Below are 17,745 nucleotides of genomic sequence, written 5' to 3' on the forward strand. Positions count from 1 at the left end.
TCAGAGAAGCACATAGCTTTCCCTGCACGGACTCTTGGGCAGCAGTGATTTAACAGATTCCACTGACAACAACAGAGGAGCTTTTATAGTCTCAAAATATAATTTTTATTAATACATGTCTAAACATATAATACAGACATTAAAATTGTCTTATGTGTCATGAGGAAGATGAGAAAGCTATATATATATATATATATATATATATATATGTATGTGTGTGTGTGTGTGTGTCAGCTCCAGGGTTCAGGGGTTGTGGGTTCAATCCCTGCCTCAAGTCACTGTCTGTGATGAGTTTAATGTGTTCTCTTCACGGCTGCATGGGTTTCCTTCAGGTCCTCTGGTTTCCTCCCCCAGTTCAAATACTCATTTTTAGGTGGATTGACTGTGTGAAGTGTCCTTAGGTGTGTGTGTGAGCCACTGGGTGAGTGTGTAATGGAGTGGTACCCTGTCCAGGGTGTGTTACTGCCTCAACAGGATGAAATGGTTTTCAGAAAATGTATGAATGATAATAATTAATAACATCATTAAAATAAATAATTAGTAATTTGTAATGGATTGGTAACTATTCCATAGCTTTAACTGAGAATTTCATAGCCAAACTTTGATGATGGACTTCATCTCTCAGCCCTCTGATTCCAGTGGTGATGTTAATCAGGGATAGAGGGGAAAAGATCAACCTGACAGAATAAAGGGGGTATGCAGGGGGATTTAGACCAGCTCAATTACAGCCTGAGGCACAAATGATTTCTGTGAAAAGCTTTGATCAGTTTTTTCCAAGCCATCACTGCTGAAGGAGTCATGCCATTCTAGAACATGAATGTTGGGGGAGAAATTTGCTGTTGTGTGAATGAAAGCATTGTATTTTACAGAATAATCACAGCCTCCACTACAGCTATATTCTACCTGAACCAGTCCATTTACAGGAAGGTAAATCCCTCTTCGGTTATAATGGTATATTCTGTGCTTTTATAATGTACAATATAGCACTCTATTTAGCTGACATTGGCGAACTTTACTTTAAAACATCACAATAAATGGTAAAATCAACACAGTGATACTTGTAAAGACCATTTTAACCTTCTTCTGTAAAGTTACTATCTTGGAGACACTTGGACAACGACAGTACATTGATGTCATTACGTAAATTAATGATTATTTGCGATGGTAAATAAAAGACTACAAGGGCAGTGGTGTACTTAGACAGGTTTGGGTGGGCATGTAGATAATTATTTCCGCACTCTAGACGACCTTCTAGTTTACAGTTAAGGACACTTTGGAATGGTAATTTCATTGGCCTTGACTGAATTTTACAACAATTACAGGATGTACAAGGAAGCCACTGACTTTAAAGCAATGCTAATAGAGGCGTGCTGCTGAGGGGCACAGAAGCTGGCTCAGAGTTGAAAGGCCAAATCAAGAGCTGAGGCAAATATTTCTCTGAATCTTTTCCTCCCCTGGCCAAGTTCATGTTGAACTCCCAAGCAGATGGAAGTCTGAATAAAGCAATTCATTTAAAATTACTGGATGTCGTCCAAACACACAGCTCACAGTTTTCCTCTTTTTATGTTTGGTCAGTGCTGGGGGCAGGTTCCGCTACGCATTCAGTACTATCCGCTACTAGTGTAGTCTACATGTCCACATTCTGCATTTCACTGCTGTCAGAATAAAACTCATATCTCTATTTTTTAAATTTTGTTGTTAAAGGTTTTATATGGATCTGCAGCCGTAACATGATGACAACACTTCTGTAAAAATGTTTTATGACTAACGGGTGAGCTGAATTCCTTTGAGACACGTGAAGCCAGCCACTGCCTCTTTTTGAACCTCCACTAATGTAACACTACTGCTAATTAAATGTTTTTATGTTATAAACATTAAATCAATAGCAAATCATTACCAAGCCAATTATACTCTCTTGAAATCCTGGCCTCATGGCTGAGGTATCACCAGAGATTGAACCAGTGATCTGCTGATGAATGGACCAATGCTTAAAACACTGTGCCCAGGTCATTTTCTCAATTACTGACATAAATGTAAGCCTTGCTACAGCAATTTACACTCTAAGTTGGGTCACACATTATTTGGACAGTCAATTATTGATAATGAAAGTAATAAGTAATATTTGGTGATCAATAGTTGATAATCAACATTATGGTTAGGTTTAGGAGAAGGTCTCGGTTTAGTGCTGGTGTCAAGGTTGGGGTTAGTGTTAGATTTAACAGGGTCTTCCAAAGTCAACTTGAAAACAAGTTAAATCTTAGTTACACACAGACTGATTATCTACAAAACATCAGTCAGTTGTCAAAATAAGGTTTTATGGGTCGTTTTGTCCTTCTGCTGTAGTTTTCACTGGTGTGACCGCCTGCTGTATTTTGCTCATCAGTGCTATACTGATGTAGTTCTCCTGCAAGCTCAAGTGTTCAAGAGAACTCTGCTTCCTGCCGAGAAGTGCCTGAAGGAGATCGTTTCCTCCAGCTTCCCCAAAACCATTACTGTCCAGATCCACTTTCCTCAAGCTTTCATTGATTCTCAGAGCCTCTGCAAACAGCTTGACTCCCTGGTCTCCCAGCTGGTTCTCATCCAGCATGATATGACTTACTTTACTGTTCACTTTCAGGCTTTCAAACAAGACATTCCAGGCCTCCATGTCAGAGCATGGTGTTTGGGCTAGACCCAGATACTGTAGCTGTGAGTGATACCTCATGTAAGTGCCCAACACTCTCAGGCCTTCACTTCCCATCCCGTTCCCACCCAAGTCTAGCTCTAAGAGGGTGAATGTAGGAGGTGGAAAGTAGAACTGTCTGGGATATGGTGCCACTCTAGGTGAAGCTGATGTTTTTTCCTGAAGATCAGCCACTCCACTGAGCAGGATCTGAGTTCCTGTGTCTCCAAGCTGGTTTCCAAACAATCTAGATGGAAAGGAAAGGGTTATTAATTATTAATGTTTTCTTTCTTTTATTTGTTTTATTATTTTTCCAACTTCGCATCTGCAACATATGTGTCGTTTATTTACATGCTGTCACAAAGCTAGGAGGCAGAAGATAAAAGCTAACGAAGCTAAATGGAGTAGAATGTTAACTGTTCTTTTACAGCTATTCCATCATTCGGGTCAAAGGCAAAACAACAAATCTAGACTGAACAATGGCTATAAATCCTTTCAAATAAATTCCAAAATTCTTTAGGGAAAGAGGAGGAATGATAGAATAAGTAGAGCGTATTGATTCTCAACAGTGTTACACAGAGGTCAAACTAGACACTTCACATTACTCTGCAGGGTAAAGGCGGGGCTGGAACATTGGCAATGCGAACAGTCATCCATTTTGGTGTGGTTGGCAGCTTAGCCTTGGCTAGTGTATGGCAGTGAGGATGAGGAAGGAGTAGGAGAGCTATGAAGAACAAAAGCTTATGGGGTCATCATATCTTCAACTTGAGAAAGTTGCTTGGGGTAGTTTCCAGTGCCTCATCTTGAGTTGCTAACAAACTGGCTAACTCATCAAACATAAACAGCTAAAATACTAAAAATAGTACTACAAATGTTTTACCATCTGTTCCAGCCTCCTGACTGACTGCACATCACTGTCACCTTATGTTTATGGACCATATTATAATCAGATTTGATCATGTTATATAAAATGTTACGCTGAACACTCAGTTACCTCATTTTGAATGAACTGTACTTCTACTCTTTGAATTTGAGTATGAATTTGCATGTGAAAAGTTCAAATAATTTATTCACCCTAGAAAATCGGGATACAATTAAAAGAATGTGATTTTGCCCAACAAACTTCACTGACCATCTAGTGCGACAGCTGTTTAAGAATAAGAGTGAACACGAGGTTTAGATTGCAGGTGAGGTTGAGGATAAGTTTAGGGTTGGGGTAAAATTTATGTGAATTTGGTTGAGATTTTTTATTACTTAATACTGTACCAGTACTATTAATTAATATACCATTATTATTAAGTATTACAGAAGGTCTGTACACAGCATCTACAGTGGAAAACATATAGAATGATATAAAAATGCGCCTGTTAATCAAACTACTTAAGATTAGACAGTACAATTTGCAGTAGTATATTATCTGATCAATAATTGCCAGTTTGCAGAAGAGGTCTGTTTGAATCTATTTTGTATTTAATTAAGTAAATGTGACAGTTGTAATATTGGTTGTGATTCAAAACTCAAGTTTTGGACCCCAGGTAGGTGTCTGTCCCTTGAGGTGTATATAAATGGAGGCTTACAGCAGTCCTTTGATCTCTAGTTTGACCTGAAGGAGGTCAAGCAGAACGTGAACTCCTTGGGGGCCAATGTGATTGAAATTGAGGTTGATCATGGTGACTGTGGATAAGCTGCTCTTCAGTGCTGCAGCCAACCCCTTCAGCAGGTCATCGGTCAGTCCTGTGTTCCTCAGAACCAGCTGCTCCACTTCATCTGAGCTACTCAGCACCTCCGTCATAGCGTCCAGCTGTAAACAAACACACTCAAATGTACAGCACAGCATTTTTGAACTTATGTTATGGGGTCTTTTTTTCTTGTTCATGGATATTTTCATGTCTTTAGAGCAGGGGTTCCACAGCTTTTCTAAGTCTGATTTCAGAGCACAGTACTAATGTAAACATATAGGAAAAGTGGTAGATTTCTCTTTCCCTGTGCTGGAGAGTCTCAACACTCAGAAGCACAGAAGCCCACCAGCTTGCCAATGTGAGAAAATACCTTTATTTTTCTGTTAGCCATATTAGCATTTTTGTAATAGGATCTAATGGAAAACACAGACCATATATATATATATATATATATATGTTTCATTAATCATGTTATTTTAGCATGCAAGAGACTACAGACATGCCACTGTCTCATTCTTTTCTCTTTTTTTACAGGATAAATACTATCCTACCGCTTTCAGTGTAACAGATTTTTGGAAAGTGTTTTATAGTGACCATCTGCCTAAATTATTTCTTTGATTTGATTTCAGGTTTAATAATGTACAGGGGTTGGACAATGAAACTGAAACACCTGGTTTTAGACCACAATAATTTATTAGTATGGTGTAGGGACTCCTTTTGCGGCCAATACAGCGTCAATTCGTCTTGGGAGTGACATATACAAGTCCTGCACAGTGGTCAGAGGGATTTTAAGCCATTCTTCTTGCAGGATAGTGGCCAGGTCACTACGTGATGCTGGTGGAGGAAAACGTTTCCTGACTCGCTCCTCCAAAACACCCCAAATTGGCTCAATAATATTTAGATGTGGTGACTGTGCAGGCCATGGGAGATGTTCAACTTCACTTTCATGTTCGGTAGTCCTTGGCAGTGACGCGCCCCTCTACCACATGTATTGGGCCAAGGGAATGCCATGATATGGCAGCCCAAATCATCACTGATCCACCCCATGCTTCACTCTGGGCATGCAACAGTCTGGGTGGCACACTTCTTTGGGGCTTCTCCACACCGTAACTCTCCCGGATGTGGGGAAAACAGTAAAGGTGGACTCATCAGAGAACAATACATGTTTCGCATTGTCCACAGCCCAAGATTTGCGCTCCTTGCACCATTGAAACCGATGTTTGGCATTGGCATAAGTGACCAAAGTTATGGCTATAGCAGCCAAATAGTTTCATTGTCCAATCCCTGTATTTCTCTTTGTCTGAAAATGTGAGCGATTAGTGAGCATTTTCATGCTGCATCGAAGCTGAGGCAGAATCCCCATCCTTTGTAGGGTACAAAGTCGGTCATAAAATAATCGTTTCTTCATTCATGTAGTTTGTTGTATGTCAAAATTTTGGTCAGCAATGAGATTCACACTTTCCCTGTTGACTAATTGTCTTAGTACTGTCTGGGTGAAATAATATTAATATATATGTGATGTGCAGGGGAATGTGTAGGGAATATGGTGCTATGTGGAATAATATATTGGAGCTCATCTCTAGTGACTGACACAGAAAAACAGCACTGTTTAAAATGAGAGACAGATAAATGGATCAGAGAGAAAAGGGTTCCATACTTACATTCCTTTCATTTTAACATCTAACATCTATGTGATGTCTTTAGTCTAAGAAATTTTTTTTGAAAGTTTTTGAGTTGTGTTTTTGAGTAATGAGTAGGTGCCTAATGTGGTGGCTATGATACACAGTGACATCATCTCCAACCCATGAATACTGGATTCCACAGACAGAGATTGCAAGAGAATCCCATGACAAATTCATTCAACCAATCACCATGCCCCATTACATATTGTCATATAGTCGCACACAGTACAGGACTAACCTGTGTGCAACTTCACATTTGGTATTACAGATGTAATACATTGATTAACACAGGACTAATTCCCTCACTCTGTATTAGCAGCAAAATTCACTATATATTGTTTGATGATGTAACATATATCTCCTATAATAATATGCAGATATTTCCTAACTTGATCTAGAGCTTAATATCTCAAGGGATAGTAGAGTTCTGAATTGGACTGTATAGGTATTGCCTTTGAGATTATGGAGCAAATGCAAATAAATATGCACAACCTTTTTAAAATAAAGTTCAGAATATCTCTAAATACCAAGTAGACCTAAAAAAATCCAGCTGAGCTGCCTGTGAAATCAGCTCCAACTGTAGCTTATTGCTTTTCCTGGCATACATTCCTCATAATTTCCCCTTTGGAGAAACTGTAGTTCTCTGAATAACAGGAGGTCCTCGGGCAATAAAGATCAGCAAGCTACAGGTACAGTTAAATCCACTGATGTATGGAGATTTACATGAGGTGTCATTGTAGAACTGTCTGGTTGAATTTTCCTTCCTCTGAGATGTGAAGCCATCCACTGCTTGTTTGAATTGCTGCCAATGCAACATAATTGGACAGATTATGGAGAAGAACACTATCTATTCAGTATTTTTAGACTTGCTAATGGATATCTGCACTGCCTTGTACTAAACTGAGTGGTGGAAGAGAGCAGTGTCAAACTTCATTCATTTATTAATAGTCTGGTTGCGGTGGGTCCAGAGCCTCCCTGGAATCACTGGGTGCAAGGCGGGAACACACCCTGGAGGCCAATCCTTCACAGGGCGACACACACTCACACATCCTAGGGGCACTTTTGGTTGGCCAATCCACCTACCAACATGTGTTTTTGGACAGTGAGAATCATTCCGGAACATCCCGAGGAAACCCACGCGGACACAGGGGGAACACACCAAACTTCTTACAGAGAGTTAGTGTCGCAGCAGGTAGTGTTGCAGTCACACAGCTCCAGGGACCTGGAGGATGTAAGTTTATGTCCTGTTCCGGGTGACTGTCTGGGAGGAGTTTGGTGTTTTCTCTGGGTAGGTGGATTTCCACACATTGGTTGGTGGATTGGTGACTCAAAAGTGTCCATAGGTGTGAGTGTGTGAGTGAATGTGTGAGTGTGTGTCGCCCTGTGAAGGACTGGCGCCCCCTCCAAGGTCTGTTCCCGCCTTGCGGCCAATGATTCCAGGTAGGTTATGGACCCACCGCGACCCTGAACTGGATAAAGAGTTACAGACAATGAATGAATGAATGCAAAAGGGAGTGATGTGACAGACATGTGAAGTGAGTGATGGGTGTAGATTTAGGATTCCCAGTGCTGTGATACTCTACATCAGCTCTCTGGAATATATTTGGTCTAATCCTATTCCTTGGTTTTAGAACTAGTTTTAAACAATTTTTTAATAGTTTTAAAAGGATTCTGAAGTGTAACCTCACTCTGGGTTTCCTGATATAAACAGCCCTGGGTCACAAGACTGAGGGTATAACTCACTGTTATCTCACTCTCTAGCTACAGATGGCTCAGTGCTGTTGGACTTCCTGCTCTCTGTCTTTAAGGTATGGAACATGTTATATAATGGATTTGGGATGCAATCCTACTTTAAGTCTTCTGTCTAGACGCCAGTGGCCTACAATAAATATCATTTGAAATAGATTTGGTGATTTAATCTCAGAATAAATCAGAAAGACGTGGTAAAGGAATGTGTTGGGCAGTGAGTAATGGATCGATGGAGTTGAGAATGCCAACTTTCTCTCTCTCTCTGGCTTTCTCTACTGAACTGTGAGGAATTTTTCAGCTCCAGTTTGGGAGGGATTTTTGGACACTAGATCCTCTTGTTCATCCTGGTGGACAAACTGAGGCTAAAAGCTGACACGAGAGCAGAAGGTCCATATGAATTATATGAATAATAAATGATGTTGTTTGTGAAATAATGGAAAGATGAATAACGTAAAAAAAAAAAAGAAAGAAATGGTGTAATATCACAGTAAATTACCACTGGTAAAACTGCTGTACCTTTAAAGGTACATTTACATTGTTTGTACCTATAGTGACAATTGTGTACCTCTACTGTACCTTTTCATTTTTTACAAGTGTCTGTCGTACGCTTTGAACAAACTCTTCAAAAAACCCATTCCCAGAGAAAGTTTGGACACTTTCTTAAAAACTGAAATCTGTATTTTGTTTATTTACATGAAACTTTATTTAACAAACAAAAGAACAAAGACAAAAAACAAAGTACAAAAAATTTTTAGTGTTTTCAATGGAAAGAAAATTACAATTAGCAACACACTCAGTCATCAGCAAATCACAGATTCATTTCTTTACTGCATTTTACAAAATCTCCAAACTTTTCTGGAAATGGGTTTTGTATTTAAAATGGCTCACACTTTCATAAAGAATGACTCCCAAATGACTTGGATAAAATGTTTCACCATAACTTCCATTTAAAGTTAAGAATGTTGGTAACACTTTATTTGGATGCTCCACCTTTCCTGTAAAATGAGTATTTCTAAGGTAGAATGTTTAGAGTAAGCTGAATGCTATAGTAAGTAGTTCATCCTTTTTACCCTTCTAGAATGCTCTCACACACATGGAAAGCAGTGATTTCAATGACAGACAGCAATGGAAAGACTGTGTGTAGGTGGACGCAAGGCAGGAACACACCCTGAACAGACCACAGGTCCATCACCGGGGCTTCACACTCTCACTCAGTCCCTCACACACTCACTCACTCCTCTGGACAGTTACACACATTCACCCAGCCCTTCTCACAATCGCCCAGTCCCTTGAATACCTGGAGGAAACCCACACAGATATTGGGAGAACACCCCAGACTCATACCACCAGTGCTAGATATGAGAAATTGTGAAAAACATTCTCAAATTAAAACTGTGGTTGACAATTTGTGACATCAGCTTTCAGAGACTGAACCAACCTGTTTCTGTAGTTCTTGTTCTTTCTCTAAAGTGTCATTCTCTGGAGCATCTGCAAACAGATTTCAAAACAAACACCAGTGCTCGGTGATAAAACTGTACAGTCTTCTCAAAAGGTAGATTTCAGTGGCGATTTACAGACTAACCCTGGTGAGATCCGTCAGGCGGCTTGGTGTTCCTCCTGAGATTCCTTGTGTTTGAATTGAGGACGCTGCTGTCGCTTTCTTCACTGAGCTCCACCTCGGAAACGGAGCCGTTTGGACGAGGAGCCATGGTGATCTGCTCTTTAATCTTATTCCTTTCATGCTCTAAAACCAGAATGCAAAGATGTGTGTAATTTGAGAAGAATAACAGTGCTAAACAGTATGTAATAATGGTATAAATATACTAACTAGCATAGCATAGCAAGTCAAAAGTAAGCCTCGATTTCTAAAAGCTGGAGAAGGGTGTTGGAGGTTTCAGAAGTCCAAAGTTGCTGGATCTTGAGAGTGGATGACTCAGAAGATCAAAAAAAAATAAAGTCTGTATTAATTCTCCAGGTCGCTTTAACTTCTCAGTGCACTAACTAAGCTACTTTGTGCTGCAGTATGAAACTTTATGTTCGAATGATTGACTGAGTAGGAACGGGTTTAAAAGGCTCGAGGGGGAACCCTGTCCGTGAGCAACGAGCCACACTTCTTTACTCACTGTTTGCTTTGAACCACTTCTGTTGATCTAGGCCTGATTCCAGACCAGTGCTCATTTCAACACATTCCTCATAGAAGTCTCTCAGTCTTTCCCCGTTTCTGCTTTTGCCATTGGGTTCCGGAGGAGCCGGCCTTTTCTTTCCACTGTGCTTACTCATGCCTTCTCCGACCTGCAATGAATCTTTGAGAAATACAACCGTCTTTAACTCCCCATTTTTTTATTCTGTGGATCTCAGACAATGAAAAACAGCACTGAGATTTACCAGGAGAGAGGATGCTTGTAACGTCAAAGCTGCGTGGTGTGCAGCCAAGTGAACTCCTAACTCTTCAAATGTGTTAAACAGACCTTACTGGAACCTGTTTGTCTATTATTACAGCATAGTGGGTAACACTGTGGGAGACTAGGGTTCAATTCCCCACCTGGGATGCCACTCTACACTGTCAGACAAACGGTCACCGAAGTGGTATTTTTTTGATGTCTCTGTGGGGGTACCATCAAGGGAATATACTCAGTACCTTTAATTAGGGAACATAATTATTATATTATAACTATAGATCTTAAAATGGTGTTGATTTCATACGCCCCAATACATCTCCAGCATGTATATTATGTTCTTTTATCTTACACAGTTGTATAATTAAAGATCACAAATTTCCACCTCTCCTTCTGGTGAAGAGAATGTAATGTTCCTTTAAGGAAAACAACAGGACTTTAAAACCACTGTTGTATCTTTAAAAGGTACAATTACACTGTTTGTACATTAAGTGACCAACAATGTATCTTTTTTTGAGAGTGTACTCCAATGAGGGTCAATGGGCAAGACACGTAATTCTATATTAACCTGCATCATGTTTATTAAGCTGCTCTAGATGAGAGCATCTGCCATGCTATGTCATAATGAGCTCTCACCTGTGGTTCGGACTCTGATGTCAGGTTCTGGTTTTTCTGTGCCGTGGTCTTTGGTATTGTTTGAGCTTCTGGCCTCAGATCTCGGCTGATTGGTATCCACCGATTTATTCTCTCCTCCTTTAGCTCCTGGGATATTCTGGGTTTCCTCTGAGACCTTGTCATCTCTCTGTTGACTGAGACGTCCTTTACTCCGTTTGTGTCGTTTCCTCTCTTTCACGCTGGTGTTCAGGTCTTCACTGTCCGTGGATACATCAGCTCCTTCTTTGGGAAGCTTTTTCATCCTCCGCACTGATCTCTCCATTCCCAGAGGGATGAATAAAGGTGAGGAAGGGCAGGACTCCATCACACCTACACCTATTTAGTTTTCATAAGCAAAACGATTAATTCAGAATAACTTTCAATAGTTTGAAATCACCAAAGCCGTATACATCGAACCACCATAACATTATGACCACATCCTTGTTTTCTACAGTCACTGTCCATTTTATCAGCTCCACTGACCAGACAAGAGCACTTTGTAGTTCTAAAATTAGACTCTTGCCCTGCACACTTTGTTTGTTTCACTCTGTTCTTCAGTGGTCAGGACCCCAAATGGGACCACCACAAAGGAAGTATTATTTGGCTGGTGGATCAATCTCAGTTCTGTTGTGACACTGAATATGGTGGTGGTGTGTTAGTGTGTGTTGCTCTGGTACAGTTGGATCAGACAAAGTAGTGCTGCTTGAGTTTTAAACATTGCGTCCACATTCATTTTCCACTCTCAGACGGACCTACTGTATTGGTCCACCTTGTTGCTGCACAGTTTGTGTTGGTCGCCATCTAGTCCTCTAAGAAGGGACAGTGAGTGTAGAATCAAGGAGGTAGACATAATTTTATGGTTGATATGGTTGAGTATACACTACAAGTAAAGAATTTCATAGACAACAATTATGCATGAATTATGCTTTTTTGGACTGTGGCAGGAAGCCTGAGCACCTACAGCAAACCCACACAGACACAGGGAGCACACCACTCTCCTCATAGACAGTAATCTGATGCAGGGATTCTTTCCAAGACCCACAGTAATAAACTAAATTAATACTAACTTTCCTGAGATTTGATGGCTTTGTGATTGCTGGGAGATCTGATGACTTTATCTTGCTGACCAATACCGTGTCTTGAATTCACACACCTATAAAAAAAAACATTACATTCAGTCTTAAAGGAGCGAGCAGTTGTTCAATAGTACACAATAAAGGTACTCTGACCAAAACTCTTTAAGTATTACTCCACCACATACCCACGTAACCTAGCAACGAAGCAATTGCTTACAAACAAGTGGGATGTGCCTGATAGAATGGAAATATTTAACCTTGTGGAGTGTTGATAAACAAACAAACCCCCCCACCTTCTTTTTCTCAAAACCTAACAATAAACAAAGATAACAGAACTGTGATATAATCACAGCAATATGCCCGAGGTTTGTATTATAACGAGAGGCACTGGCACAATCTGCTGTACACCAGTGCCAACATCTCATGTTCCTTTAAATATCCTTGGCTGTGTTTTGTTGGAACAAATGACAAACTGCTTCTTGCTACTATGCTTCATAAAATATCAATTATCATACTGCAGCACTCACTTGTAGCAGGGTTTTCCTCCATTAAGGCGTGTGAGTTTGAAGCAGCTCTTGCGTCCTTGCTGGAAGCCAGGGCTGTAGCGGTATTCGCAGCATGTGCTGATCCTGCCTGCCATGAGGCCATTGACGTAGAAGGTGGCACTGAATGGGAAGCCCAGGTGTCTCTGGGAGGTGAACTGAAACTGTTCTGCACAACACAGCAGGGACTTGGGTTATTCTTACAGGCCAGCACACTCACCGCAATCATTTCCCACTGAGCTGGAACACCATGCTTCAGAACCGCCTGAATTATTGGATTTCCACTTCCATGGCTTCACAGTGTGTGGCGTCTGCGGTAATTATTACCTCCAGCCTGCACAGATCCTTTAAAGACACAGATGTTCTCCCCGCCGCAAATCTGCTGGAGCACCTTCATCTCATCCGGGGTGACTCCAGGCTTTCCCTGGCCCAGGTACGTCATTGTCACAGTTACATTGGACCGCCTTGACTCCTTCTGTTCCTTTAGGTAATTCTGCGGAGGTGAAAGGGTGTGTGCAGTGGGATCCAAATATTACACTGAAAGTATGTTAAACACAGACCACCATGAAAACATATGTTTTCTTGAAGATATTTGAGGTCAGCCCACCACTTATTTCTAAACTGCAACTAATGCAAAAGCACTGCACAGTCTAATGCAGCAGAATAGAACACAAACTGCCCAGATCTGTTACATCAGCTGGCAGACACCTGAAAAAGCTGCCACCGTGAGCAGAGAGCTGAGGGGAGAGGAGGGGCCATTCCACCCACCCAGCGCGCAAAGAGTCCAGTCATGCTCTCTCAGACTCAGGGGTGTAGGTTTGCATATGTATGGTAGGGACATGTCAATATTTTGGAAAGAAAGAATTCTCCCTATCAATATTTGGCCAAAATCTTTGGAGCAGACAATTCCGATTATGCCTCCCAGAAGCTCAATTTCGAGACGACGTTTAGGCTGAAAGGGAGGGGTCGGAAGGATAGTACGACATGCAAATATTATATTTACTGCCAGACACAGAGGAGGTGTGAGCTGATCAATGCACTCGTCCAAGGAATAACTTCCATTGCCGGGTAAGAAGGAAAAAACACGTCTGTTTATTCTGAATTATGCAGGATACAGAATATCTTGAAATAAACTCTGTCTCTCTCTCTGACAGAAGCAAATCCAAAACTAAGTTTTTCCCGACGTGATATGGTAAGAAATCTGTGTAGCTACAAGCCCAAATATCCCCACAGAATTAAAACCACACACTTTTGAGGCCAAGCCTGAAGCAGCACGGTCTTAAAGTGACAGTACACCCACAAATCACAAACTTAAATCCAATTTCAAATTATAAACTGTTGTAATACAAAATATCCATCTAAATACAGATCTTTATATGACATATTGTAGTGGCACCCAGTAGGGGAGGAGCTGGAGAGCTCTCAGGGGAGCACCTCATGAATTTAGAGGGGTTACAGAGAAGCATTTTGTGTGTCCCTAACAATGCTGAGACCAAATCTATGGCCAAAGCTCAGGTTGCCCAACTTTGGCAACCATTTTTGTAAATGAGACAAGTGTGAAATATGCATTCCCTATTCATTATATACACTTTTATGGCTATAACTCTCTAGACACCAACTCACTCAGGGTTTTTTCTTAAATCAGACACCCCCAATTCCCACCAGCCTCAAATATTCAGGGGTGGCTTCATACTACATTTTGGATTGTTATTGTAAGGTCATTTATAACAGCTTTAGTGTGTTACATCAGCATAAGAGCACTGCATTATAGGGTTTATTTATAAAAGTCTGATTAAGGCCACTATGTCCAGGATAGGCAAGGCAAAGCAAGGCAAAGTGTTAATAGGCACATAAAAAAATAACATAGTTATTAGTGTAAATATATGAAAGTAAAATGTAAAGGAAAACAAACACAGCATTACTAGTAGAATGCAGAATAGAATAAATAAGACAGCTCTGCCAGAAACACACAAACTCTGAGAGGGGTTATACGTTTGACAGGTGGTATCCAGTTGCCATAGCGATGGTGTGCTATATCAGTGTAGAGCCTGGGGCTGGGTGTGTTCACCTGTTTGCTGTTAAAGTCTGAGCCTCTGTTTGAGAGGAGAGAGGAGGCGGAGTCTCTGCGTCTGAGGCTGGACAGATAGGGGCAGGAGTGACTGAGACTGGCCCGGGCTGTCTGCAGGTTTGACGTTTTCCCTGTGATAGCTGGGAGGTAAATATCAGTTCCCTGAGCTGCATTCACTACCTCACTCCTCCTCCTCCCAGGCTGTGAGGGGAGAGAGAGAGAGAGAGAGAGAGAGAGAGAGAGAGAGAGAGAGAGAGAGAGAGAGAGAGAGAGAAAGAGAGAGAGAGATGTCAGAAGACCACAGAAAGCAGGCTGGGATAAAAAGACAGCATGCTTGGCTCAGACAGGGAATGCGGTTACCTTGTCAGAAAAAAAACTGATTATAACATCTCTACTAAACACAGCTCGGCAAAGCTGCAGGCTTAACTGAACAAGCTTTATGGAACTGTTTATTCACACACTTGAGTGTGTTTTAGAGTAGAGTGAATAACTGCAATGTGTTCAAGCTGCCAAGGCTGTATTTCTAGGCTTTGATGCCACTAGAACTATTTTTGCTTCCTTAACATAAACAGAACTTGTAACAACCTTTTTAAAGTGTAAGATCAGGTACAGGGTGGTGGATTATTAGTTCTGGATCAAAAACACCACTCCTGTTTATACCAAATGTATTGGAATATGTTCCAAACATTTAGTATCTAATAGTAAAATACAGGGTGGGCCATTTATATGGATACACCTTAATAAAATGGGAATGGTTGGTGATATTAACTTCCTGTTTGTGGCACATTAGTATATGGGAGGGGGGAAACTTTTCAAGATGGGTGGTGACCATGGCGGCCATTTTGAAGTCGGCCATTTTTATTTTTTCAATGGGAAGAGGGTTATGTGACACATCAAACTTATTGGGAATTTCACAAGAAAAACAATGGTGTGTTTGATTTTAATGTAACTTTAATCTTTCATGAGTTATTTATGACCATTTATAAAATGTGTTCAAAGTGCTGCCCATTGTCAATGCAACCCTCTTCTCCCACTCTTCACACACTGATAGTAACACCGCAGGAGATATGCTAGCACAGGCTTCCAGTATCCGTAGTTTCAGGTGCTGCACATCTCGTATCTTCACAGCATAGACAATTGCCTTCAGATGACCCCAAAGATAAAAGTCTAAAAGTCCACCCATCTTAAAAAGCCCCCCCTCCCATATACTAATGTGCCACAAACAGGAAGTTAATATCACCAACTATTCCCATTTTATTAAGGTGTATCCATATAAATGGCCCACCCTGTAGAAAGGCTTGAGTGTTTTTATACTTTGATTTTCAACTGGGTGTGTTTTTCTTGTAGCACCATTTTAAAAAGCGTTCTACACATCTTCTTTACACATTTTTTTATTTAAATGTAGATTTTGGAAAACCTATACTAAAATCAAATTAAACTAAGCTCTTTGTAAATATATCCAGAAATTCAGCTCTAATCTTGGACTGTACCTTATAGATCTCAATGGCACTTGGACCGTTCAGCAGCACCAGGCTTCCTTTGCGGGTGATAATGCTGTCAAGGGCCAAAGGCTGGAGATACACAGGCGTCCCAGTCCTCTCAGCTCTTCCAAACTGGGGATGAGTCTGTGGTCCAATACAAGAAGAGAATGAGTGAAAACCAAAATGGAATTTTGAAGTCAATTGTTCAAGTTTTGTTCCTGTTAATTATAGACCCATCTTCAAAATGGTAAATCCACAGGAGAAGGAAATAACATTCCTAACTTTGCATGGAAGTTAAAGAAATATATTTTTACACTGTTTGTACCTGAGTATACAATAGCTGTACTGTACAGTACCATTTTTATGAGAGTGTATTTGTCCATTCATCATATATTTATAACACAAGTTTTAAAAATCAGCTGTTTGTTTTTTTTAAAAAAATAATTAAAACAACATAATGAAGCTACATGGAGTTGGTCCAACAACAATGCTATTCTCTTTAGGTTTTACACTTACATTGGCCTCCTTTCCTCCAGTCCTAAAGCCTTTATTAAGCAGGTCCTGAAGGACACCATGGCTGTGTCTCCGGGTTCTTCTGGTGGAGTTTTTCTGATATGCCTCCATCACTGCTCTCACTCATCTGAAGGTCTGTAAGAACCAGGAAAATTAGTGCATATCATATTTGATATTTAATAAAAAGACTGGGTGGCAGTGTTTCTGGAACACCCCGAGCCACTAAGCTCCTGTTCAGTTTGGGCATGACTAATGAATAAGACGTGAGTGTAACGCAATAGTGCTCAGAGACTGGGATCTATGTCATCTGGAGCCCAGAGAATATAAGCAGCAGCAGAGTGCAGAGAAACGGCGTTCCAAGGAAACACAGTAAATAATGCGTACACAGTTATTGCACCCTGTTTCTTCCCTGCAGGGAAACAAACGAAGGTAATCTGATTGTACTTAAAGAGAACATATCACACCACGCAAACAATTCCCTCACTGTTTTCAAATGAAAGAGTTGGCTGGAGTATGTAAGTATTGTATAAGTTTAGTGTGTCATTCACTCTGTGTTTATTATATATGGAGACTAAGCCCAGTTTGAATTCACTGTTTATATGAAATCACAAAATCCAACATATTAACATTATACAGCTTATAGCAGTTGAACTCTCCCATTCACCTTAACTTCATGAGGAAGGCCTCTTTCAGTCCAGACTGAAATTATATCAGCTTAAACAAACATCATATATGGGCTCTAGAGAAAATGTAGTTAATTAATTAAACTGCTTTAATCTTATCTTTGTTTTTCCAAATCATATATAAATGGTATTTTGGACAAAACCATTTATCTCACCTTTCATGTTTAAATGTAGTTTAAAAACTTCAGCTGCCCTTTACACTGTGCGACACCCTCATGACAAATGGACCAAGGGAATTTATCCAAATAAACATCTGTACATAGACTTACATTATAAGTTAAGGAAGATTTTCCATTCCCTGTTAAAGCATCATTTTGTTCCAGCTGCAGTGATATCTTCCCATTCTGTGACTGGTGCAATCTCCTTCATTTTACAGTATTGGTTTGGCCAACTGTTAATCAGTTAACCACATTTGTCACTGCTATTTCCTAAATGAATTTACTCCAAAGTAAACAGAACTAGAATCGTCCAACCGATGCTGTTATCATTTAGTACCTAATCTAAACTGTAAGTAACGTGGAGACATGATGCCTTAAAAGGCAAAATAAAAGCGATGTCTT

The 17,745-nt window shown here is 40.4% G+C and overlaps 1 protein-coding gene across 1 annotated transcript; it reads right to left on the reverse strand.

Annotated features, from left to right (window-relative positions):
* Window positions 1-234: 234 nt before the first annotated feature.
* On the reverse strand, window positions 235-16,613 carry LOC136677356 (uncharacterized). Its single transcript, XM_066654883.1, has 12 exons — window positions 16,506-16,613; window positions 15,999-16,133; window positions 14,509-14,709; window positions 12,768-12,933; window positions 12,426-12,609; window positions 11,890-11,975; window positions 10,805-11,158; window positions 9,896-10,075; window positions 9,355-9,516; window positions 9,211-9,260; window positions 4,240-4,463; window positions 235-2,909 (listed from the first exon to the last, which is right to left on the reverse strand). Exons 1-12 carry the CDS (start codon window positions 16,611-16,613, stop codon window positions 2,315-2,317), a joined length of 2,445 nt encoding a protein of 814 aa, XP_066510980.1. The 3' UTR covers window positions 235-2,314.
* Window positions 16,614-17,745: the final 1,132 nt, after the last annotated feature.

This window comes from Hoplias malabaricus, chromosome X2 (assembly GCF_029633855.1).
Source record: "Hoplias malabaricus isolate fHopMal1 chromosome X2, fHopMal1.hap1, whole genome shotgun sequence".
Taxonomy (NCBI): Eukaryota; Metazoa; Chordata; class Actinopteri; order Characiformes; family Erythrinidae; genus Hoplias; species Hoplias malabaricus.